Source organism: Anopheles nili, chromosome 3, assembly GCF_943737925.1.
Source record: "Anopheles nili chromosome 3, idAnoNiliSN_F5_01, whole genome shotgun sequence".
NCBI classification, from domain to species: Eukaryota; Metazoa; Arthropoda; class Insecta; order Diptera; family Culicidae; genus Anopheles; species Anopheles nili.
Window position 1 is genome coordinate 50685551 of NC_071292.1, and position 25502 is coordinate 50711052.

At 48.3% G+C, this 25502-nt stretch overlaps 2 protein-coding genes across 2 annotated transcripts; both read left to right on the forward strand.

Annotated features, from left to right (window-relative positions):
- Positions 1 to 4354: 4354 nt before the first annotated feature.
- On the forward strand, positions 4355 to 20130 carry LOC128724555 (dynein axonemal intermediate chain 7-like). Its single transcript, XM_053818278.1, has 9 exons — positions 4355 to 4450; positions 16310 to 16585; positions 16658 to 16981; positions 17053 to 17231; positions 17414 to 17607; positions 17677 to 18000; positions 18083 to 19268; positions 19438 to 19915; positions 19993 to 20130. Exons 1-9 carry the CDS (start codon positions 4355 to 4357, stop codon positions 20128 to 20130), a joined length of 3195 nt encoding a protein of 1064 aa, XP_053674253.1.
- Positions 20131 to 20713: 583 nt separating this feature from the next.
- Positions 20714 to 25244, forward strand: LOC128724556 (SPARC-related modular calcium-binding protein 2). Its single transcript, XM_053818279.1, has 10 exons — positions 20714 to 20755; positions 21297 to 21453; positions 21538 to 21798; positions 22055 to 22260; positions 22337 to 22451; positions 22999 to 23370; positions 24244 to 24359; positions 24445 to 24716; positions 24783 to 24917; positions 24980 to 25244. Exons 1-10 carry the CDS (start codon positions 20714 to 20716, stop codon positions 25242 to 25244), a joined length of 1941 nt encoding a protein of 646 aa, XP_053674254.1.
- The last annotated feature ends 258 nt before the right edge of the window (positions 25245 to 25502 follow it).

A 25502-nucleotide genomic window follows, 5' to 3' on the forward strand; every position in this document is an offset into this window, starting at 1 on the left:
CGGTACGTCGGTTGCCGATCACTAGGGCATTCGATCGCTACACATTGTTGATCGAGAAACCACTTCAACCTGTTTAGCAGGGATGCTGTTGGAAGATAAGGATTCGACGAAAAAATTTACTTCTATATCACTTTCTGGTAAGTAAAATAGCGGCATTTAAACATATTCAAAACGTGCGTTTAAAATAGAATTTTTGCTCAATGTTGTTTATTATTTGCTCTATCAACCATCGTGAAGTTTAGATTATTTAAATGCTATATGCGGTGCATGAACGATTGCTCATACAAAGCTTTCGCAAGTTAAGGCGTGATTGTACCATTTTATCTATGTTGAATTGTGTCCTTTTAAATTTGTGTGGCGAGTTCAAACTTTCTCTCCGATTTCATCGTGGAAGGGGGATGAATTGGCTAGTGGTAGATTCCATCGTTGGCATTCGAGTAAAAAAAAAAGAAGAAAGAGTGGGAGGTGCAGCAGCGGTACGGGTGTTAACATTTTGCCACATTCTGGCGTTGCGGGCTTTCGATGCCACTTCCACACGAAAAATCCTTTTTTTTTCTCCCTCTCCTTTTACCATGGATTATTTATCACCGTCAAGCGTCAAGCATGCACGATACGGGCAGCGAGGAAAAGTTCGCCAGAACAAGATTTTGGAATGTCCACCGCAACTGCCCTGCCTGCCTGCCTGTCCGAGCAACACGCTTGCTTGAGCCGCTCGTCGAAAAATTAAAAACCTTTTTTGTGGGCTTTTTTTTCCGGCACCTCCACCAATCAGCCTCATGCTGCCGGGTCCGTGCAAGAGCAGGATAAGGGATGAAGGCAGGGGGTGGGCGCAGGACAAGACAAAGGGTAACGTTTTTTTTTTGCTTTTTACTCTTTTCCACCTCACAGATTTTTTTGCTCGCTGGTTTCCTCCCGCTTTTCTCTCGATCTCTGCCTCTCTCTCTCTTCTTCTCTCTATCTCTTCTTCTCTCTATCTCGGTTCTTCTACGGTTTCTACTCCACCCCGTGCAGCATCCAACCACTTCCCAACGATTGCGGTGGTGATTCCTGTCCTTCGTTGCCTCCGCTCAGCCAGTCAGCCAGCCTCGCTAGAGCTGGCTAAAAGCGGGCTTTTTTTGTCAGCTCCTTGCATTTCGATTATGCGGTTCACACTCACGCCTTGGAAGCTTAGGGCAGAAAGCTCCGAACATCCAATGTTTAAGAGTATTTTTTTTCTTCAGTCAAGGCTCGCCTGTATTCCCCTGCTCATGTCTCGTGAAGAATTTGATTTGAAACCTTTTGGTCCGTGCTTCATGTTATTTGGATGTGGTGTATTTTTTTTTTGGGAAACTGCGTTTCAAGCTGTTGAACCGGCGCGGAATATAGTAAACCACAAGTCAAGTGGAATTTCGCGATGCCCACCGCAACTCGTGTCGCTGCCGGGAAGAAGCACATTTCCGCCACTAATTGGTCGTTAACAAGCTGAAAATTAAGTCATCATAAATTAGACCCCATTATCGCGTGGGACCCGATCGCAGGCGTTCTTTTTTTTGTCGATCATTGCCATCATCAAAGCGATTGAATTATTGAACGTTTGTCGCCTGGAATCGGAACCTTAGCTCGAAGCCAGGAGCTTATAGGGCTGTAGCTATAAACTTTGCGAATTAAATGTGTGTACGTTGGTGGCTTGATCTGTGCCTCGAAAACCTGTGCACCGAGGGGAAATCTGATCGCTACTTATAGGCCCTATTGACGATAACTTAGGTAAATTAAATGCGTTGTCTCACCATAAATAAATGAACATGTTGCTCTGGCGGTTCGATTAGCGTTCAAAGTGTGCAATAAGTCTAGATTCAACAGCACGCCGTTACGAATCAAAGAACAAAACTACATTAAACCTTGATAGAAGCAACTCCACCCAGCGAAAACTACGGCAATCTTAAGCGTGTGGGCATGTGGAATAAAACCGACTGTTCTAAATCCAAACTCCCCGATGGACAAAGACATAAGTGACTTAATTCGTTGCTTCCTTATAAAAACAACTCCTTCCTCCAACGCGATCGGGCGTAAGTGTTGATGAACCGTGTCTCCGGAAGGCTTCTAACTTTCTAACTCCTTCTTCCGTCACTTCTTTATTTGGCTTTCATTTAGGGGGCAATTGGATGCTGTTGTTTGCGATATATTTCTTTTTTCATCTGCAGTAACGCGCTCTTTATCGTAGAACAGCGCTGGGTACGTGGTTTGAATGTGATCTTAACATGCTATAGCCATGTTTCTGCAACAGAAGATAACTGAAGGATTTTAAATGTTTGCAAGCTTTTCTAGTGGCCATACGAACCTACTCTTGCAGCATAGTATGATAAACGCTGCTCTTGATTTCGTTTGAAGGTGAAATGTAACATCATCGCGCTGACATAAACGACTTTAAACTAGTTTCAATGCACACGTGTGCCCATGAAGGACAGCTTTAAGGGTCGTCTCTGTTGTCTCAGGTGGAACATATTACATAAACCGGACTGTGATGAAAGATAAGTAACTGAATATGAGCGAAAAAATGTACCTTCTCGCTTATTTGTGTCACCACAAGCAAAAAGCGTCCCTCTTGCTCATTCTAAGCAATGTGGCTCCAATCCATCTGCCAATTCCATGCAATTCCATCTTGTAATCGACGCATCGCGGCTGTTCGGCCGTTACATTTGTACCAGGCATGCGGTGGAAAACTTGCTTTCGGGGTCAATTCGATGACCGATCGTATCGCGATCGCTGACATCATCGACGGCTCCAAAGATCTCCACGATCGCCTTCCCGCGGGGTAAAACGGTTGTGAGATAAATTGCTTCAGCTAATTGCCGCCGCACGGTTGTTTCGTTTTCGGCAAAGGCATAGGCCCATGGGCGATTGCAACACGCCACAGCCACCAGATTCAGCATCGGAATCTCATCCCCCGCCCGTGCGATGCGACTTTCTTTGCCCTTTTTTTTCTCTCTCTCTCTCTCTCTCGATCTTGCACTCATTCATTTGCCTGCCTCCTCGGCGGCTCGTGGGTAGGCCGTTTTTTCCGTTTGCAACTGGTGCGATGGCGATAATTGAAGCAATTGAAACGGTTCAGTCTCATCGTTCGCGTGCTGCAGTTGTGGGTTGGAGGGAGTTATCAGATACCGGATCCTCCCCTGGACCAGATGGTAGATGCATCTGGCTTCGATGCACGGGAATGTGCAGTTTGGGTTTGCTCATTCTTGCCACCCGACGGGTATTGCTTGCACGAGCAGGGTTTTCACGCAAATCTGGCCAACTTAAAAAGTCACCTTCGTGAGTGCGCCTTTGGGTATAACGAGCCAAGCCCGTTTAAAGTTAACAACGAGACATCTTCATTGTGGGCTTAAAGGCGTAAGATATGCAACAGGCTGTGTGTTGGTTGATTTAACAACAGCACGACATTCAGCGCTCGAGATCGCAACTTTATGTACCTTTAGGGGCTCGCCTGCACGAGCGTCTCGTTGACTATAATGCATTAACTTTCAATTTTTTAAATTTATTTTTCCAGCTTTTTGGCACTAACACCACGACAGCGCTTCGAAGTGCCCAACGAGGTCGTGATTTGCTACTTAGAATATTCATCCTTCTGCCCGATTTTCTCGTGCTACTCAGTGCAGTGCTGTGCCGGTCGATAATCTCCGTTGTCGTTATCAAATCAGGTCAGCTTGTATCAGAAAGCCATTACTCTCGCGGTTGCTGACCAAAGACGAGCCTCGTCCTGGCAAGCATCGCAACCAGGACCGGTGATGCGTTTTATAGTGCAGAGTACGAGATAAGTGTGTAGTTTGTTGAAAGTGAGCGCAAATATTTAACTCCCAAATTTCCATCATACGTTGCGTCAGTGTTTTCCTTCGCTTAAGGACATTTGTGGTATCCGCTGGTGGAAAATTAGTATACAAGCATTTTCTGCAAAATTGAAAAACAAAAAAAAAACACCTTCTTTAGTTGCTTTACATCCACTAGCCCGCGGACAGTTCGTCGAACGCGTGTGATCAGCACCCTGAGACCGACCGGGGTGGCGCCAACGAAACCGCAAACAACTTGTTCGAATCCGTAGAATCGCGCCAGTCGGTTGTAAACAACCCGATCGGACCGGAAATACGACACCCCTTCCCCGGGACGGGGTGTCTTTTCGCGTGCGCGCATTCAAACCGGGGTGTACGTTAAGAGTTGCAGTGTTCTGTTTGCTTCCCGAAGTGCTCCCAGCCCGTGTGCCTCGTCTGCTCCTGCTTTGCAGGAGGGAAATGCAATTTTAAGACCTCCTCCGACCCCCTCACGGACCACCAGACTTCGCAGAACTGACCTGGTGGTAAGTTGGCCTGTGCCACGGTTGACCACGATGTGGCTGGCTCCGGTGTGCTGTGTGACGGTGGGTCTGCTGTTGGTTGGAGGATTGCAGACGGCCGCGGCCATTCCACCGAAATCGGAACCCACGGTAAGTGAATTCTGGTGAATATGCGCTGCCAATGACCGAAATGGTCTCTTGCTTTTTTTTCAAACACCCTTTTTTCAACACATCCTTTGGTGCGTGTTTTACTTATGGACAACTGATTTTATATGCGCTAAGCTTTGTTTTATTTATATGCGCTTTCACTTAAATTACTGAACCCGGTTTTATATGACATTTTATCCTAACTACTATTTATCATCATCATCATCATCATTTATCAATTTGCGTTTAAGAACTGCATAAAACAGCTTCAGCAGCACATCCCACAGCAGGATCGCAAATGGGGAATGGAATTAAGCGATAAATCAATCGTTTGATCAATCGAACGGTTTTATCACGAACAATTCACATACTTTAGCTGGGTCGCGGGACTACCAAGAAAAAAACACCATCCTCAAATGGGCTCGATCGCCAAAAAAAAGCGGCTTGTTTAAAGAAAAAAAACAACGCCGACAAAAAATACCCTTCCACATCAAGTGATCGACTCGATCAGGCTACACGCAAGCGCTCAGGCAACGCAACATCCCTACGCCCAGCTCGCTGTAATTTGTAGTGTCTGTGTGCCTCTGGCTCACCGTTTGCGCTGAGGCTTTCCACCTTTTCCAACTTTCCGGGCACGACCTGCACGACCCCTTCCTGTCGAAGATCGCTGCTATAATCGACGCGTCAGCCTGTCTGGAGATGGCTGTGGCCGTGGGTCGGAAACTGAGCATAGTTTGCCGAAAGAAAAAAAAAACCCCAACCAGAAAGAAGCCACGCAGAAGAGAGCCCGCAGAGGATGCTGCGCCCTTGCGAGGTGTGTTTGGGTCGGGCGAGCGGTTTTGGAGTTTCCTCTTTGGTGTCGGCTTCAGAACGGTGGCTTTTAGGGGTCCACTAGAGAGGCCCTCTCGAAGAACATAACTCAAGCCCGAGGCTCGGGCATGATCATCACACCACCATCATGATCATCATCATCCTTCCCGTGGCCGTCGCTCTCGATGGCAGAAAGAAACCCTCTCGAGCAGCACCTTTTCATTGCTGTATTTTAATTGTTTGGAGCTTTTATGTTCGCTCTTTACTTTTTTTTTTGGTGTTTGTCGGCATTCGTTCTCGGCCACGGCTCGTTTGCCCACTGGTCACGCTTTGGACCGTCTCCCAGAAGGCAGAGGCGTAGCAAGAAGCGCTCCAGACCGGCCGGTAAATGATTCACATGAGCACCGGTCGAGACGACGAATCAAACGTCATCGTCATGAGTGTTGCTGGGAAGTTCTTGCTATCTTTCGAATGGGATCGGCACCACACGCAGGAAGGGATGTGTTCTTCTCGCCAGGCGCGCTACAGAAAAAGGCTGATGGTGCCTGCTTGTCTGCGAGGAGGGCGACTTGGGTTGAAAGGATTTTGTTTTGCAGCCTGATGTTCGTTGTTGGGAAAGCGTTATATTTCGCCGCCAGGTACACTCATTTATCATCCCCTGTTTGACATTTGACTTGAGTGTGTGTAGTTTCGCAGGTTCTTGAGGACTTTCTAAAGGACTCGATTGTCTACAAACACTGCTTAAGTCTATGCATATTGATACGTATTGATCCTCGATAATAGGTAGCTTTATAGGTAAATTATTTTCATTAAACAAACCCCACCGCAGCCAATGGTGAATCAGTTTAAACTCCCAACATGCCATATCAGACTTAACGAAACTCCACGCCACAAAACTAGCTTGCTCAAAGCGAGCGGCAAACATTTCAGGGCCATCTGAGTCTCGTTCCAAAGCATACATTATGGCTAACAAATAGCAGGAGAAGATCCACTTCACGCTTTCGGCCCTGGCTGAAGATGATTCCCTTTTCCCTTTCGGTTCTGTTTTTGTTCAGTTTCACCTCCAACCGAGAGGCGAACCTCCTCGAAAAGGAAGGTGGATGCTCACGACTGGGCAACGGGGCCCCGTAGGTCGGGGCTGGTAAGCCGGTGGAAAAGCCACAAGCCAGCCTTTCGGTATGGGAATAAAAAAAAAAAACAGACCGGGACTGAGGTGAGAAGGCAAGAGGAGACCCAAACCAGGGTTCGTGGCGACGGTTTGTCTGGCCCGGTCTGGGTCTTGAACCGGCCTGCCGGCCGGCCGGTTTCCCTGTCGGAACACTGGAAGGGACAACCGCCGTGTGTGTGTGTGTTGTTGTAAATGGAATGGAAAAGAAGGAAGCAAAGAAGCAGCGAGGCAAGAACGAACAGGAACAAAAACAACGTTAAAAATAATAAGCATAACCTCTCGATCACTCGATCGCTTTCGATCACTGTTATGCTGGGCGAAGAGTGAAGAGAAAAAGCAGAGAGAGAGAGAGAGAGAGAGATAGAGAGAGAGAGAGAGAGAGCGAAAAGAAACGGAACGATCGGTTCCCTTTTCCCGACCTTTCCACCGGCGCGGGTGAAGGGACCGGGTGGTAGTTGAGGTTATGCGATTTGGTAGCTTTGAAGTTTGCGCCCTTCCTTCTACTGATGGCTCTTGTTTTTCCATCTTTTTTTTCTGCTCCCTTTTCCGATGGCCCTCGACGCGCGTCGCCTTTTGGAAGCTGCACGAGCGAAGTAGCGTGCGCAAAGGAGCTAAGGAGTGAAGATGAATAGTTTAACACCAATTTCCTCCCTCCCGCCTCCCCCCGCACCGCATCCACCCTCGAGAAACCCCGTGCGAGGAGCTTTATTGAGGTCGAGCAAGGAGGAACGGCGCGAGGTGTTTGGAATTTGATCGTGAAACTTTTACAAAGAGGTGCCCGTTTTCGTGTTCCACCGGCGTGTGTGTGTGTGTTTGCTTTTTTTTACATAGATCTGCAGGGAAAACGCCCGCCGCCGGCAGGATGTAGTGGGAAGCGAACGAAACGCCTAAAGAGGTTGGCAATATTCAAAAAGGGCAAGGGCAGCAAACGGCGAACGGGGAGCAGCCTCTGTTGCCTTTGGGGATGGTTTGATTTATTTGGACAATAATTCGTTCAATTCGTTCGATCGTCTGCGAGAAGCGCACAACCCAAGATGATGGGTGTTGCTGGTTGGGAGCTTCGAAAGCAGACCCAGAGCCCAAGAAGTGAGTCTGTTCGTCTTTCGCACGCTTCGCGAACGTTTGCCGGTGGATGTGTTCGAAATTGGTCGAAAATAATTGCTGCTCTAGTGGTGCTTGGGTGCCCACACCGTTTGACTGCGGTAAAAGATACGCCTTGTGGGTATTTACCGCCGGGGGAATCTTCCCAACGTAACACCGGATTGCATTGACATCGAAGCCGTTTGAGCATGAGCTCGTGGAAAACTGTGGCTGCTGTTTAAGGGCGAGGACGAGCCCTGCTTGAGATAGAAGCTGATAGAAGTCTCTTGTGGTGTTGTTTACACAACATTTTTCCAGCTTCCATAAACAAATAAATACACAAATAAATAAATAAACACGCCGAGAGCAAACAAACCAACAGACGTAATGGGAACTGCTCTAAGCGCGTGGCAGCTGCGGTGTTAAATATGTGTGTCAGGTAAAAAAGAGAGAATGCTGAAGCCTTGTAATACGATGATCACGAGACATACAAGACAGACGTCCTAGACTTGTTGGCTCCACACGCGAGAAGCTCGTTGTAGTTATGGTTGCTCGTAATGTCTCCACATGCCTGTTAATGCTCTTAACACATCCGGAAATGATAAACACGTGTCTAAAGGACCGTGGGGTGTCATATGTTGTAGACAAGGGAACTGAACTTTGTTCCACAAGTGAAGACTTGTTGATGGTTGCGTTGTAGAAATCGAAGGTCACCTATTTATCGTCATTTCATAATTTATTTATCATGGTCACGATGTGTCACTTAGCTGATCAGTTTAGAGATCTAAGTATTAAATTTGGTAAAGTACTCTGCCCACGACATGTGAATGTTTTCTTCAGGTGCTTAATGTATCATAGCTATTATCTCAAAAGCTGAACAATATCTCCATTGACAAGCGAGACATCCCGTCTGGAATGATCAGCTGGAGTCGAGCACAACAGTTCTGTGACGTGTATACAAACCTGCTGGAGATTGGAAACCCCGTCGTTTCGGTAGACACAGATGTTGACCCTAGAACTGCTGGATAACTTCACAATGATCTTAGGTTTTCCGTTATTTGTAAACAAGGAAAGACTTTGCTTCGAAGAACGATGTATTTTGTCTTTTTTGGTTGCAGGTTGAATATAGTGCTACATTTATTTGACTGTATAATTAAAAAAAGAGTAAAACAATTAAATTGACGTGATGATACACGGCTGGTTTAACCGCACAGAGATCGAGTTTCGAGAAAGTTTGGGGTGTCATGAGCTAAACTAAGACGGATTGAAAAACGAAGCGTGTGGTTACAATTTGCGTAAATGAAATGGTATGCACGAGGAATGTGAGACTTCGAACGTTGTCCCGTCGGCCATTGTCCGCCAACGTACGTCAGGACGAGCAAGATTAAACGTTACTAAACGACACATTTCCTTTTGTCATAAAATATTAATAAAGAACAATAAGCGAGCGGTAATGAAGCTGTTTGCTGGCGACGGCTTCAGTGACGTTGGTGGATTTGGAGGACATTGGGAAGAAAAGGCGAACGGATGTCTGGATACGGAAGGTTGCCCGGGCGGGCAAAGATTTTGGGGAAGATTATCTGGTTGATATATGAGCGGATTATTTTTGCGTCTAGACACTTGATGGCGGATCGTGGCGACGAACGATCGTTCACCCCCGGTACCCAAATGAAATTGAAACTCATCACTCCTCTCCGCTCCCGAGTGTAAAAAGATCTTTTATTTATCATCAAAAACGGCAATCCAGGCGCCAGAATTGAGTTTACGCCACACACGCCCCATGCATGTGCTTACGCATTACAATTATTGCGCAGCGTGGCAATACGCACGACCGTTCGCGTCTTATCCTGCTTATTGGAGCACGCTGACTGACGGCTTCCCGCGAAATTGAGTTTGATTGAGGCGAATTGAGGTTTACGACGCTGAAGTACCATTTGTGTGATGGACCCCTACCTTTTAGATGGGTGGCAACAGCCACACGAATACTTGGACGCAATAAGGGCCTAGCAGAATCAGCCCGTTTCTAGCAGAAATCGGGCTGCCAAGTGAAATTAGATTAGCAAAAATCCCACCAGAGGCCAGTGCTTTCTTTACGTGAACAGAGTGACTCAGTGCAGTGTGTTTGGTGTACAGCTTGTCTCGTCCTAACGAGAAGGGTCAGCTAGTTGTTACGGTGGATGGTGATTTTATTGAACGTCGTAAAAAATGTTATAGCTATGTAGCATCAATGAGATGTCCCAGTCTAGTCTCGTAAATTCGTGCCTATTAGAAGGAGCATTGCAAGGATCATTACAAGATAAATGTGCAATTCCAGGTAAATAAAAAAAGAAGAGCCGTGCTTAGTTAAATAATTGGTTAAGCTACATTTGTACTACATATCCTGCTTCTGGTTATTGATCTTTAGGATTCATATAAAATTATCTTGAATTAGGATTTGAACAGATGAAAAATGTTTTTTTTTGAAATTATACATCGATTTGATCGTGACTCGGCTTTGAAAATGTTCTATTTACATTTCAATACTTGGCTTAACATTTAAACAAGCAAATTAGCAAAACCTCTTATCAAATATGTATCTACTGTTTTACTCTATTAATCTATGGCTCTTAGAATAGCTATCTTTGGGCAGAAACAGGTGAAGATCGCTTTGCTGCCTAAGCCGAGAAGCTGAACCTTTTTGATTCTCTCTTCGGCGAGCATCCGTGTTTGTGAAAAAAAACGGTATCCAGACACCAAACTGGATTGTTGGAATTCCAGCCAACCGGAGGCGGTGGAGACCTTCGATGTGTGGCGTTGCATAAATTTGAATCGCATTATGGATCATTAAACAGCTCGCAAATGAATCATAAACATCAAACAGCCCCAAATGAGCGCTCGCGCAGCGATTCGGTGTGAAATAGCGAAACTCCACTCTTTCCCGGATGATGTGATCGCCCAATAACGATCAATTTGGGCTCGAAATGTGTTTTGTGGAAACGAGAGGATTATCACCATGTTTTGCCTTTTTTTTCGCAGATAAATTATGCATTTGCGTAAGTGGTATGGAAATGGACTACGGCTAAGAGGTCTACGGATCAAGATAGATCTATTCCAATTGGCCCCAATCGTTGTCTTTATTATGGGCATAGTTTCACGTTTTTAAGCCATCGCTTAGTACTAAGACCATTTGATCAAGTGCACCCTTTCGAACCGCTCAGAACAAAGGACAATCGATCGAGTTGCACTTCATCCAAAGATGCGCATTCTACCCAAGGCGCTAATGTCATTGCGGTGAACTTGCTCCTGAAAGTAACGGGCATAAATCACAATAATCTAGTTCGGTTTAAATCATTGGAGTTTCGGGCGGGAGTAACCGGCGTGTCGTCTAATCGCTTGTTGGCACTTTGTCACTTAAGTGCCGACCAGAACGGCCAACAGGCGCGTAGGGAACGTGATCACAGCATCCCACAGCTGGTTCGCGCCGTCGGACGACAGGGAGACCTATTTATCATCGACCCTGTCCGCGTCTCAATGATCGCGACCACGCGGAAAACTTCCTGGCGCGGTCGACAAGCGGCTTGGGGTGCGTCATCAAGCTGAAGCTGGGTTAAATTCAAGCTACGATTCTATCCAGCAGGGTTTGCCGTAGGAGGACAAGTAGTTGCGAGGTTCCTAGTCCGCGCGAAACAGCTTCGTCGAAACAGAACTCCGGAGTAATCCGAGCGAGTCGCCGTGGTGTCGCTAATTGATGCAAAAGTTATGGCAGACCATTTGGCCTAAAAGAAAATCGGATCATAAATGAATGCTAACTCTAGCACGCTAACGAGCTTCGAGGGAGGAGGATAAATTCGATACCGTAATCTCAGCAAGCGATAAGCTGCCAATGTGGTGCCAATCAGTGTGAAGAAAATATAACTGTTCGCAAGGGTGTTATAATCATTCAAAATAATTGATATTTTCCTCGAACCAAACACCCCAGGTGATCTTGTTATCCTCGGCAAAAAAAAGCTCGGTGATCAATCACGCCCGATCGGCAAAAAAAAAGCTGTTGACAGGCGTTTCAGAGCCGGGCTGATTCGCTCCAGCAGGAACCCGGATACCCTGGCTCTGGTCGGTGTTTGAGCCGTTAAAAAAACACCCTTCAAGCGCGATCACTCGGCAATTTGCACACGGCAAATTTACGCATCGAATAACACCCATCATCGCAGCACCCTCCCGGGCTCGAAATTCCGAGCTCGAAACAAATCCGTAGTCCAGCAAAGAGATGAGATCACTGGCGTGTGTGCGCGCGCGAGCCAAAACGACGTGTTTGTTTCTGCTGTTTGTCAAAAGAAACAGACGTTAAAGTAAACACAACCAAATCGGCCACAAGACGCTCAATTTGACAATTTGTTATACATTTACCATCGTAACCGCACGGAACCTCCAACGCAAGATCAATACCGTGTGCGCAAACACAAACATGGGGTTTGCGAAAAACGACAAAAAAAAATCGTAAAGAGGAATATAACAACCCCACGAAAAAAAAACGGCGCACGAAATTCCAGCATTCCAGGGGCCCATCTGCCACTCCTGCTGGTCATCGTTGGCGATCGGGGGGAGGTGAAAAATTAAATTAACATATCTTCGACCAACCCGCTTTCTGGGGGCGACCCCACAATATCTAACCGCGACAATCTCTCGCCTCTCGGCTCGGTAGAAAATCTGTCATGCTGTCAGCGCAGGTGTCGTCCAGGTCGGCAAGTTAACCTGTTCGATGTGGCCAAATTGAGCGCGCTTAGCGAAACCTCGGGGCCATCCATCTATCCTGCCCCTGACAATGGTATGGCGTCAAACGGTAGCTTCTACGGGCTGAGGACACGACTCTTGCGTCTCCATTACCACGCGCATGGAGCGGCCACATCCGGCGGGGCGTGGTACCGGTGGAGGGAGGTGGGCAGGTTGGTAATTTTTTAACGGCGCCTATAAATCTCTCCCAAGCCCCGAGATGACCGCTGCGCCAAACCGGTACCCGTAAAACCAGCCACCAGGCATGGCCGGGTGTTGGCCGGAACTGGCCGTGGCTTTGCTGGCGGTTTTGGTTGGCAAATTCCAGGCTCGAGCTGGCGCCGCCGATAGTTGTCGAAATAACAACCGAACTGGGGATGGGGGTGGTGGGGGAGAGCACCCAGAACCACTATCGAAAATGTTGTGAGGTAAAATCATAAAAATAAATAAGCCACACGAGCGCGCGCGGACGCTAACGATCGATGGAAACAGTCCTCGAACAAAGATGGTGTCAATGCTAATGGGCAAAGCAAAAAAAAAAAATTAACAACAGGCGACAGGCTCAACGCGCGCGTGCGAATAAAAAAAGCAGCAAGCAGATTTATGCACAATCGTTGGTGACGCCGGCGGAGGATAATCATTTGCATGCGACAAACTTCTGCTGAAAGAGGATCCATAAAAGAGGCGATAAGCTGGGGTCCTGTTGCTCTATCGCGGGGTATCGGGATTTTGTTACTTTATGCCATTTTATGTGTGCTTTCGTCATTATTCGTGCTAAATGCGAGTGGCTTAATTGATCCGGTTTCAGGTTCATTTCAGGACGAGCGAAAGCCCCCAATCTGCGGTTGTAAACGGTTGATTGGGCTGCCCGTTTTTTAAAGACTATTTTTCATGGCATCCTTAGAGCCACGTTTATAACCCAAATTTTAGCGCTAACCCTGAACGTAAGGTAGCCGGGATGGTCGATTTAGGAATAAATTTTCTCTTATTTTCCCCCGGCACTTCGAAACAAAGCAAAACCATGCCCAGCAGCCAAACGCAACCCCGAGGCGGGTTAGCGAAGCAGTAGTTTTTGGGAACCATCTATCTAGCGCCGGCTCGAGTGTATGCAAATTAACCGCGTAAATCAAGCCGCAGTGTTCTCGCAGGACGTGAGCTTAAGCTGCGCAGGTGCCGAGAAGAGTCGAACGAGGCAGCACGCATCAGGTGGGAATTAACAGCGTGTTTGGACAACAGCTCCATTAGCGCTCGCGTGGATGGCTGGAGTGAAAGGAATATACGGCCACGAGGATGACTGGCGCCTACTATTGCTCTGAAATCGCCTCAATCGACTTAAGCAAACACACACGCGCGCTGGAAAGGAATCCATGCGCCACGGGATGGAAATCGGTAACATAAACAATCAGCGCGACTGTTTGGTGCGAGGTTTTTGCGAAAATTGCGAAAAGATCCGCTTGGGGCACGGTGAGTATGTGCAGCTACGGCATGTTCCGGGATAAGTCGTCGTCTTTTTTTCTTTTTTTGCCCCAAACCCAAACCACTCTGCGGAGCTTAAGAGCTGGTGGACGGAGTGGTCAAAAGACGGTTATAACCCGCTGCGTTTGCAATGCGTTCTGGTCAATGTACATCGGACCAGGCTCGTTCTGTGCCGCACAAATTGAAGGGGAGACTATCGACAAGTGTGATGGCAGTGGGTGGGCTCCTTCCAGTCCCTTCCACCCTCCCCCTTTTTAGCTCCCAATCTCCAGTTTTTCCCATTCCGCGTGCGGTCACGATGATCTCGATGACAGTTTGACATCCATCGTTAGGGTGGAGAGGGCATAAAGGGGAGAAGGCGTGAGGGCGTGAGGAAAGGAGCACCACTATAGCGGCGGCTCCGGCGAGAAAATGAATGCATTTGAAACAAGCGAATTGATTCTTATTATTATTACCCGGTCTGGCAATTAAAAACATTATCCGGAGCTTGTAAAACAAACAATCTCGCCTGCAATCGGATCAGCGCGGATAGGGTGTGGGACCAAGTGGGGGGGAGGGATGGCGATGCAAGGAAGGAAGGGTGGTTGGAGCTTCAAGGGGAGCTGAAAGGCGGCACTAATCCTGCGTAATGTCTTGCTGCAGTCCATTCCGCGAGTGCCGTAGGCTAAACGGAGCAGGCGCTTAACGGATCTGGCCCTACGCGCGATCTCTCGGGTGAAAGGCCCTTGCTGGGTCCCGATTCCCTGGCGTGCCAACGTACTTAACTGGTCCGAGCGCGAAGTGAGGCGTGCATATGTAGTTTTTTTTGTGTGTGCGTAATTTGTTACAAACCACGGCGCCTGTCCGCGAAAGAGGGCGTGCTTTCGAACGCGTTCTTTGTTTTAGTTTGCCGCCCGGAGATGCCGGTGCGTGGTGGAAAGAGATATTTAAATAATAAAAAAGAGAAAAAAAACTGTTACATTACTCTGTTTTATGACGGGTTAATTGAAACTCACGATATCAGTGGAACGCTATAACGGAACGGTTAGTTGGAACAATTAAAACCGTATCGAATCGATACAACACACTTGCCAATAAACAGTGTAGCTAAATGTAAGCAGACTTTTCCATGAGTCAACACGTGTAACTATGTACGATTTGATTTGAAACGGACAAAGACCGATGCTATGCGATTGTCTTTTCATTTCTCTCCCCAGTTGAATAATTTATGAACCATTTACTCACCTAGCGTCGTAAAGTTGTATCGCTGTTACATTATATGCTTTTCCATCTTGGAGCCACTCTTCTCTAAGCCTGTAAAAACAACCTTATGTTAAAGATAATTTGATTTGTACCTATTTCCCCTTCAGGGGTGCGCTTTTACGACGCTCATTTTCCTGCCGGCTTGCTTTTACATGGCATATTTACACACCACCAAATAAAAAAGGATTCGTTATGTATCTCTCTCTCTCTCTCCTACACGTCTCCTGCACGCCGATGGGAACACGCTGCAGATGTTTCGGGTTATTGACTTTCCGGTGATTTCCGCGCACCGATCGTACGACCACTTTATTAGCGAGACCCGTTAAGGACAAAGCAAAAATACCAACAACAAAAAAAACCCATAGCTTCCGTGTCCTGGTCCTGCAAACGAGTAACGGGCACGAAAACGTGGCACGCTCATTATTTACTGTCGTTACCATAGAGGATATGGTGCTGGCCGGTGCAGTGATGTCTTCGATTAATAAACCACCGCGGAGTCCTTCCGTTGCCAATGGAGATCGGAAAATCGTCACCAAGCAACGGAAGGTGCGGTTAAACTTGTTTATTCGCGTCCGCGCGTCGTTTGGGTAGGGCTTTCAATTTTCCACCGCACAATAACCACGAGTCCTCATTAATCCGCATTGTGCCTGCCCTTTTCCCCGGTTGTATGGCAGACAAATTTGCATGCCTGTGAATGTGTGGTGGCGTGTGTCCTGCCATGGGTAGTGCAGGTGCAGGTGGTACCGCCGCCTTCCTTCCCTGTCCGTGAGTCCGTCAGTGTCAGTGAGCTTGCATGATTAGTGTAGCGCTATTGTCTCGTGCCGTAGTGGCCGCACCCTGTCAGTTGAAGTGAAGTGGGAGTGGAAGTGGCGAGTGAAGAAGAACCAGATACATAGCGTAAGCATAATTTTGTGCTATGTAGCATGCTTTCTGCTCAATCTAACCTCTCTACCCTCGATCCGCAGTACCGCGGGAAATCGGTTCCGACACGAAGGTGGCGAGACGGTGAGGATACGGCGGGGACCATTGAACACCCGGGAACGAACCAAAGGACGCTGGAAAGGACATCGAATGCATCCGCGATTCAGTTCGCTTCGAGCACATCGCAGAGATGGTAGCATAAAAGCGTGACTTTTTTTTAGCGTGTGTCTCCTAAATCTTAGTACGGTCGCGTACCGCTAGAGGGCGCGCTAGAAACCCGCCTCGAACCCGTTCGCCGATGGGTTTGCCCTTGTTCTAATTCCGACACCTCGTTTTCTATACCCTATTGCCCTCGATCGTGCCCACCTTGACACGGTGCTCTGTCCCGGCGGCTTCCTTCATCAACCGCTGGCTTGTAGAGTCCCAAGAAGAAAATGTCGAAAAAAGAACGTGCCCGGCTGGAGGCCGAACAGGCCGAACATCACCGGATGGAGCTGGAAAAGGAGCGCCAGCGCAAGGTGGAGGAGGAGAAGATGCGCAAGGTGCGGGAAAAGGAGGAAGCGGAAAGGAAGCAGGTCCAGGAGATCGTGGCCAACAAGCTGCGTAAGGTGCAGCTGGAGGAGAGTTACGCGTACCTGGCGAGTATCCGGGAGGAAGTGCGAAAGATGCTGGCCGAGGCGAAGAAGGAACGTGAGGTATGAGGTACCGCAGGTGGAAGGGTGGGTTCGATGTTTGATCTGGCCACTTAGAGAGAGGATCTTTTGTAGTGGGAGCAGTACATGCGCTGTAACGGGCTGCCGAACGCGTACGATCCGTCTGATCTGCGGAAGTACCTGCACATTTGGTGTGAGAATATTCGCCAGGTGAACGAATCGGAACGGAACTGGTTGCTGCAGACGAACGAGCAGAGTATCCTGACGCAGAACGTCACCGTGGCGAACCTGTCGATGGAGAGCCTCAAGCAGCAGCAACCTCAGATCGGCAACATATACGCGGAGAAAGCGGAAGAAGTGTTGGGAATATTGGAGGAGATCGACGAAGCGCTGCATGATGCTGACGTGCGTCCTTCGATGGTGGAAGATTTGAATGAGGTTGTGCTGGGAGAAATGTTGGGAAATCGCAAAGAAAGCTCATTCACCCGTGGCCTTTCCTTTGCTTGTAGTTGAAGGTGGAATTTCGCCACGTCTTGGCTGATTACATCGATGAGTTTGCGTACAAGATACTGAGCAACATCAACCGCGATATGGATTTAAACGGATTGCTGGAGGTGTCGCACAAGTTCGAGTCACCGGTGTTTAAGGCTCATTTGTATGGGTTGCGGGACATGCCGACACCTCAGTTGTAACTATCGAAATGCAAGACCCGAAAACAGGGCTTATTAATCAGTGGTTTTTGGTTGAAAGTAGATTTGTAGATATTTTTTTGTGTTAATTATTACATCCTGTGTCCTGCTAAAAAGTCCTGTTAGGGCAAGAATTATGCTTTAGTTTAGCGATATATTTGTAATGTGATCGTTTGTCTAGGAACCCAAAGGAACGGGCAAAGGAGGACAGCAAACACACGAGTATAGATTTTCCAACCTTAGGCTTTCACCTGACGCTGCCGGCTGCGGTGAAATGCCACCGAGCAGCGATCAGAGGTCTCTGGATCAGCTACGATCACTACAGTGACTACTGTCCGAGCTACAATATGCCTTATCGACAGGAGCAATTAGCAGGTAACGATCTCTCGGTTGTGCTCTCAAGAAATTGCTCTGATTGCGTGTCCCACATTGTGGTGAGTTTAGATTTACGCATCATAAGCCGCATCGAGTGGAAAAAGCGCAAAGAGATCCTGAAGGCGGTGTACGAGGAACCGAAAGAGAAAAAAACCGAATCCGACGAGGACGAACAAACCCCGCAGGACATTGATGTGGATAAAATCTACACCGAGCATGCGGACGAGCTGATGAAGAAGGAGCGTTTGAAAAAGGGGGCAAAAACGCTCAATTTAGGTGAGCACGACGTGAACACGCGCAGCCATCGGATCGTGGCCGGTGTGTACGCGATCGACTACCTCGAGCAACCGTTGCAGGATGTGAAAATTGCGAAAAAGACGCTGCTGCGAACAGGTACCGCTCGGGAAAATGTTGCTTATTTTGGGTGTTTTTTTTTGTTAGTTGAATGCGACTTTTCTTCGACTGTTCCACGCAGTGCCTCAACCGGGAAAACTGAAGCGCAAGAAGTTCTATCAACCCTACCGAGCGCCTCCAACACCGCAACCTGGTGTGAGGCGCCTACCCGAAGAAATCGAAGCCGAAATTAAGCAGATGGAGGAAAACCTAGACAAACTCGCGCTGGTGACGGTACAACTTCCAGAGAACGTGTTCTGGTTCGAGCCACCCATCGTGTGCCGTTGGGAGCAGAAGGAAGAAACGCTCGAGTCAGATCCCGGTTTCGCGAAGTACCTGGACCGGCTCGAGAAGCTGCAACAGGCCGCACGAGAGCGTAATGCCCGCTCGAATCTAGACCGTTGCACCAAGTATGTGGAGGACTTCAACATACTCGACGTTCCGCAGCACATTCCGTTGCGCGCGATTGTGACGGATTTCGTGGTGCCGAAGATACCGGACAGTGCCGGTATTAAGGTGACGGTGGCGGAAGATAAACGCCGTGCGACGCCCTCTGGTGGTGGAAAACGCAGTTCAAAGCAGAAGCGCCGGTTGCACAAGCTGCCCTCGAGTGTTACGTTGAGCAGCATTGTGTATGAGACGAAGATTCCGGATTTCCTGTTTGCGACAAGGGTGCCGTTGCGTGTCCTGAAGGTGTTGGATCGTCGTAACAGGCAGTGTTACCCTTGCACGGTCACCTCAGATAGCGATGATCTTGACGATTACGACGAGTCAGACAACGATGTGGTCCAAAATCGCAACCCCAAGCGCAAGGTGTACATGTTCTCGGCCTTTATGAAGGATTTGGATGAGTTTTTGGAGTCGAAATCACCCAAACTGCAGGCTAAGCTGGAGCAGGAGTTGTTGGGTGGTGCGACCCAAGGTGGCCCCGGCAAGCAGTCACTGCAGGTGGCTCGATCGGATGAATCTCGTCCTACTCGAGGTGAAAAGGGTGATAAGGGCAAAAAGCCAGCCAAGAGTAAGTTCGATTCCGACGATGAGGAGGTCGATTACGGCAACATCCTGGAGGTCGGCAACTATAGTATGGTGGAGAACGATAGACGTTACATCGGCAAGTGGTCCACGAGGGATGTGCATGATGTGAAGTTCAACGAGGACAAACTGACGATCCAGTTCCGCGTTGGGCGGTTAGGATCCTTCGCATTCGCGGCCAACCGTTACAGCAATGTGCCGTACCAATCTTGGGAGCTGAAGCCGGACATAAAGAAGTATGCCAGAAGTAGTACTATGTTGTAGTCTTCCGTTCGTGTTGATTCTGTTCTACTTTAGTTGAGGACACTCGGTAGTTTAGATTTTATTCTCTTTGGTTCATCATTCACTCACTCAAAGAAGTGTCTTTTGATTAGACTGACTCGTTTCTTACCGTAACGTTTGTAGTCCCGGCACAGTAACGTTCTCCCTGACCGCTTCGGTTGTGAGCACCGAAATGACGATCACCGAGGCTGGGTTCCGTGTCAACTCGCTGCAGGGTGGACCAACACAAGCCTTACAGGAGATCCTCGGTGTCACGATGTCCTTGCGTAAGCTGATTAAAACACTCCGCTTAGCGGCAGTTGACCTGTTTCCTGAGGATGACGCGTTTAACTACACCGAGGGTACCTGCGAGAAGAATCCCATCATGGAGTCGCACCTGTACGACTGCATGGGGTTGCTCGCGCTGACGCACAACTTCTCCTGGTCACGTTGGAACCTTCTGTCAGGTTGTCGAATGTGTGTGCTATTACTACGCGAAATCATCGAACATCGACGGCTTCCCAACCACTCGACGTTGCTCGTGACGCCACTGAAGGCCAGCGTGATCGATACGGTGGAGGTGTCACCGGTGTTCAACCCAAACCCGGTTGAGGGAATGAATGTAATGAGTCGGACAGTAGTGAGGGGTGTAGTAGAGGCTCTAAACTGATCGTATCTTATCTGTTTCTCCTCTTGCAGCATTACGCCGACCTGTACCACCTGGGGCGAGATCAATCACAGCCCTCTTCGAGGATCAAACAGGAGAAAATGAGCCCCATATTGCGGGAAAATGTAACCCAACTGCTCAAATCCGTACGGCCACTCAGCTTCGCTTAGGCTGCGTGCGTTAATATTAAGCGTCTAATAAAGCAGAATGCAACCATCTAACCGTTTTTATTTTGTTCTCCATCCGTCCGATCCGCGTGTAACGCCAACCCGATCAAGCTGTAGCAACTCAATTTGCCCTCACGCTATCGCGGGTCATGCTGGAGGTGTACTTCATGTCCGTCGCGATGGCTAACAAGCAACAAAGTTACCGCCCGGAATCACTTTTATCTTATTTAAATTGCCCTTACCGCAAAGCACGCCCGCACCACGCACTGTCCGGTCGCAGATCGATAAACGGCGCTCAATTAATAGGACAAGATCGTAAAACCGTTTGCGAGTCACTTTACGGAACCTCCATCTCCTGCGAGGTTGGAAATGGTTCCGTCTAGCCGATCTCCAGCTCCCCGAACAGGGTAGCTTGTTTTTGCAACGTTTACAGCCAGCATGGAGCGGCGTTGTGCGTAATTCAAACGAAAACAAACAATTCCCCACGCCAGCTTGCTGCCAACGGAGCCCATTAGTGGAGGTTTGCCCGATTGGTGTTTCGAGCGGTCGATCACACGGTCGTAGTACGGTCTGTCCAGCTGATACGATGCTTAAAGGCGAGACCGGTGGCCTCCGAGATTATGGAGATGTGCGAAATAAATAGACCGACCGCGGCGGGCGGCTGAGTCGTGAGTCGGAAAAGGTGGAAAGGCAAGCGCCACAAAAATCGCCCCCTTGGCATGGGGCAGACCAGTTATGGGAACGGGAACGGCAGCATGTAAAGTCGACATTACTACTATTATTATTGCTGCGGTACATCTTAGCGCCGGTAGCCCTCTTGAACTCGCGGGAAATGATAATGCTGGCGCCACTCGTATGCCGTATGCGTACGACAAAGGCGTGCTATTCGCGTGCGCATGTCCTCTGCGCTAGCTTACAGACAGTTAAATCGGTTGGTTGGATTTTATTGGAATTCTATCGTGCCTCATAAACCTCGCTAACTTATGATGAAGAGGCATTAAATCTGGAGATAATTTTCTTTTCTAAATGATCCCTTAAATTTTTATTCCTCCTCTTTTTAAGTGATTTGATTCCTTCAAACAACATATCTTATTTCCCGTCAAGATCTGGTTAGATCTTCATCGTTCCTTATCCCTGTACGTTGTTTCATCGCATCCATTTCTTTGCAGATATCTGAATGCGCCGCTAAGGGCGGTGAATGCGACGAGAGCAAGGGACGACCCGTGTGCGGAAGTGACAATAAAACCTATCCAACCCGGTGTCATCTGATCAGGGCACAGTGTAGTGGACATCAGGTCGCCTTCAAGCATCGCGGATCGTGCAAAGGTGAGATGATAAGAAAAAGCACTCCCAATACCCAGGTCAGGTTGTTCTAATCGGTCTGGTTGCCTGTTCTACTCCCCGATCTAGATGTTTGTATCGCTTCACGAACCTACGCCCTGCAGCAGCGTGCCAACTCACCGTACACGATCAAGTACGTGCCACGGTGTCGCGAAGACGGAACATACGCCCCAGTCCAGTGTATCGACGGTGGTGGCTGCTGGTGTGTCAACGGACAGGGCAAACAACTGCCCAACACGATGGTCCAGCACGGGAAGCCCATCTGCGTGAAGAAGGGCAAATCCAACCAACGCCGATCGTCACCACGAAATCCGGTTCGCAACAAGCGCAGTAAGTGTATTTCTCTCTCCCTCGGGGCGTTTGCATTCTTCCCAACGCTAACGAAGATCTGGCGTTTCGGTCGATAAGCATTCAGAAATCGGTGGAAAAATGTGTCAATTCGACCATTTTCTCCTGTGGGGGAGCTATTGTTCGGGTGTTTGATGGGGCACTTCAGCAACGAAAGTAACTGCCAGAGGGATTATGCAAATTGCGTTCCTTTCTCCTGGATGCACTACATTATCGGTGGCTTCCTGTCCACACACAGGTTGCAGCGGGCTGGATCGGGCCATTTTTAACACCAACCTACTGAATCTGTTCCAAAACGAGCACGTCCGAGTGCACCAACATAACCTCACCGGGCCGGTCAACGAGAAGGTGGTGCTCGACTGGAAGTTCGCCATGATGGACCTGAACGGGAACGATCTGCTGGACAAGACCGAATATCGCACCATGAAGCGCCTGATAAAGAAGGTAAGAGTGTTAGGGCGTCGCTTTCTGAGCAGCTGTTTGACTTTTCCTTTTTTTTTCGTTTTGACTCAAACCACAGGTCGTGAAGCCGAAACGTTGTGGCAGATCGTTCGGTAAGAACTGTGACGCCGACCAGGACGAACGACTATCGCGTAACGAATGGTACAACTGTTTGGCAAAAGACGACGTCACACGTGAGTACTTCTCAAGCCGCTTTCCCAAGAGCCTGGGGCGCCCGTCTAGTAGCGTAGTGTTGGTATCGCACAAGAACAATTAACGAAAGGATGCCTGGCAGTCTTGAAAGGAAAGCCCGGTTCTGGGGCTTTGAAACTGAGCGGCTCTCGTTAACTCGCGCACCTTTTTGGTCTATTAATCTCTGGTAACAAAATTGTCACTAACGCCACGAAAACCACGCCACGCGCAGCATTAACAACGACTTGGTTCATAATTTCGTTAACGGTTCGCGAAAGCGTGCGAAAAGATGAAGCGCGAAACGTCGCAACCCCGATCGCGGGCTGTCCTTTTGGGGGCTGAGCTGCGAATGTTATGCGCAACAGTGTTTACTTGCCGCTGTACCTAATACGGTTGTATTTTTCTTCGTTTTCTTCTAACCACGTTTCGGAATCACTAATCACCATCCATCATCGCCACTTTTCATGCACTTCGTGCTCATAAACGTGTCCTCTGTGAATCCTGGATCCTTTTTTTCCATGCGATTCCTCGCACCTTCGAACACTCCAGCACAACACCACTCACCGTCATCGTCATCATCATCCTCATCATCATCACCATCAATATCTAGTTACTCTTCCGGTGGTTCTGGACACTACACTGTTCCCCATCATCATAGCACTCTCGGTGGGCTGGTACGCGGCCATGGTGGTGTGGGTGGTGGGTCTGGTGGTGCGGTCGGCGGCGTTGGCGGCACCGGCGGTGGCGGTCACTATCTGCGTGCCGACGACGATGACTCACAGAATATCTCGAACGATTTCACTGACGATGACGATGACGATCATTCAGAGAATGAGTACGATTCGGACGAACTGCCCGACAGTGATAATGCACTACTAAACGGATTGCAGTTGCCCGTAAACGGATTGCAGCCATACCTGTGTATGTATCTTCTTATCATGTTTTTTTCCTCTTCCTCTTGTTGTTGTTGATCACACACACACACACAAAAAACCATCATCCTACCCCGTATTTCCAAAACCCTCTCCTACCCGGCAGTACTCTAGAGATTTTGTTCATTTGGCAAAACGTGAAAATGCAAAGCCCAACACGTGGTAGCAAAAATCGCTGAAGCTGTTGCAGCAGAAGGGTTCCAGATTGATTTCGCGATCTCGTTCAAGTACTTCAGCGTGCAGGCAACACCGCTGTTACATATATGATTCTTACATTTTATATTCAACGTCTTATCACAGCGTGTATTAGCACCAACATAATATAAGCCACGATTTAAATAAGATGCACAGTAGAATATAATCAGCAGGTTGTAACGTTCCTGGCACTTCACACCAAACAAAATCAACCGCACAGCATCCTCAGTACGCAAATCTGCGATCGTGTAGAAAAATTAAACTAAAGCATAATGATTTCTTCTCGTCACTAAGGTTTTGGCCTCATAACAAAAACAGCCTTTTCGGGTTCATGTTCATTCGGATGTTATTTACCAGCGTGGAATGCGTGTGTTTTTTTCGCTTTTCCCGCGGAAAAACGACACGACCGCTCCATGCTGGATTTCAAAATTAATCCCAATTTAAAACAAACAAACAAAAATTACAGTGTGAGAGATAGAAAGAGTACATCACTAGTATTACAACAGTTCGGTTACTCCATTACTAATGTTTCGGATCAGTCGCGCTTTTGGGTGGCGTTCAAAATTTATCGTTCCTCGTGTTGTTCCCTTGCAAAACCTTTCCTCCTGTGATGTGACGCGCTGCTCATCGTACGATGGTCTCAAGAAACGCCTTTTCCTCTCGACAGTGCTGCAGGGCAAGACCATGGTCGACCCCAAGGGTGAGGATGACGCCATCTTTAAGGACAGTGAAGCGGATTCGGACTGCCTGAGCGATCGCAAATACGCCCTCGATGAGCAGAAGGTAGGCAAAAACAGCTTGAATTGTTTTTTTTTTCGATTGTGCATTGAAAATGGTTGCATTCGTTTGGCTGACTTCTTGGTGGCAGTACGGTACCAATGCACTGTATGTGCCAGAGTGTACACCGGATGGACGATACCAGCGGGTTCAGTGTTACCGATCAACGGGCTACTGCTGGTGCGTGAATGAAGACACGGGCAAGAACATCCCTGGGACATCGACGAAGGACGAAAAGCCCGTTTGTGATCAGTACGCTTCCTCTACACGGCCCATGAAGGGCTGCCCGGAGGAGAAGAAGATGGAGTTCCTGAAGGATTTGAAGGCCTTCCTCAGCAAGCAGGTTTCGACGTCCTTTGCTGGGTTAGTTCTCAACGACGGAACCATATTGGACTTTATTTAACCAATTGTATGGTTCGACAATTACAGCAAAATAATACCAGTGTGGAACACGGAGGAAGAAAAGATTGCCATATTGAGCTTCGTGTTATTAGACAAAAACCAGAACAAGCAGCTGGAGCGAAAGGAGTGGAAGGCTTTCCGCGAGATGATCACAGCTACGAGGTACATGACTAGCTCAGTGAATAGTACTCCTAATCATACTAACATTGGGTGTGTGATTTTAGGCAATTGCGGAAATGTGGCAAAAAAATGCCACGATACTGCGACGTGAACAGCGATCGGAAGATCACCCTGTCTGAGTGGATGAGCTGTCTGGATGGTAAGCGAAATAGTTCCGTGGACGTAGCCGCCATGAGTGCACCATTAGTGCAGGCTGAGGCGAAATCTATCAGCAGCAGTACTAACAGTGGCAGCAGTAGCGCAGGTTCGCCAACAAGCTCGAAGTTCAAGGGAAGAAACCCCCTAGAATTCGTCCTGAAGAGTGACTAATGAGCTGGAAGCCTTCCCCGTAAACGGTGCTGCTCTATGGTGTGCGTGTATGCGCTTATGCCGGAAAATGCGGCTTCCGGAAAAAGCGAGACTTAATTCCAACCCTAATCCAATCCCATGCAACAACAAAGCAAAAAACATCGAACGAATCGAAATGTCTTTCTCCCGGTTAGAAGGATGATGTGCCAATGGTTGCTACAAGCAATGCCTCTCTGTTGTAGAGGATGCCATTTAGATAGGATATTGCTTTTAGTGCAC

What these genes read in the sequence shown, in the direction of transcription:
- LOC128724555 (XM_053818278.1), top strand. Translation starts at nt 4,355, where the DNA reads ATGTGGCTGGCTCCGGTGTGCTGTGTGACGGTGGGTCTGCTGTTGGTT. An exon ending in AGGCGAAGAAGGAACGTGAG is followed by an intron (nt 16,586 to 16,657) that starts GTATGAGGTACC and finishes GATCTTTTGTAG; the next exon opens with TGGGAGCAGTACATGCGCTG. An exon ending in TGGTGGAAGATTTGAATGAG is followed by an intron (nt 16,982 to 17,052) that starts GTTGTGCTGGGA and finishes CTTTGCTTGTAG; the next exon opens with TTGAAGGTGGAATTTCGCCA.
- LOC128724556 (XM_053818279.1), top strand. Translation starts at nt 20,714, where the DNA reads ATGCTTAAAGGCGAGACCGGTGGCCTCCGAGATTATGGAGAT. An exon ending in TCCGGTTCGCAACAAGCGCA is followed by an intron (nt 21,799 to 22,054) that starts GTAAGTGTATTT and finishes GTCCACACACAG; the next exon opens with GTTGCAGCGGGCTGGATCGG. An exon ending in GTTTCGACGTCCTTTGCTGG is followed by an intron (nt 24,717 to 24,782) that starts GTTAGTTCTCAA and finishes CGACAATTACAG; the next exon opens with CAAAATAATACCAGTGTGGA.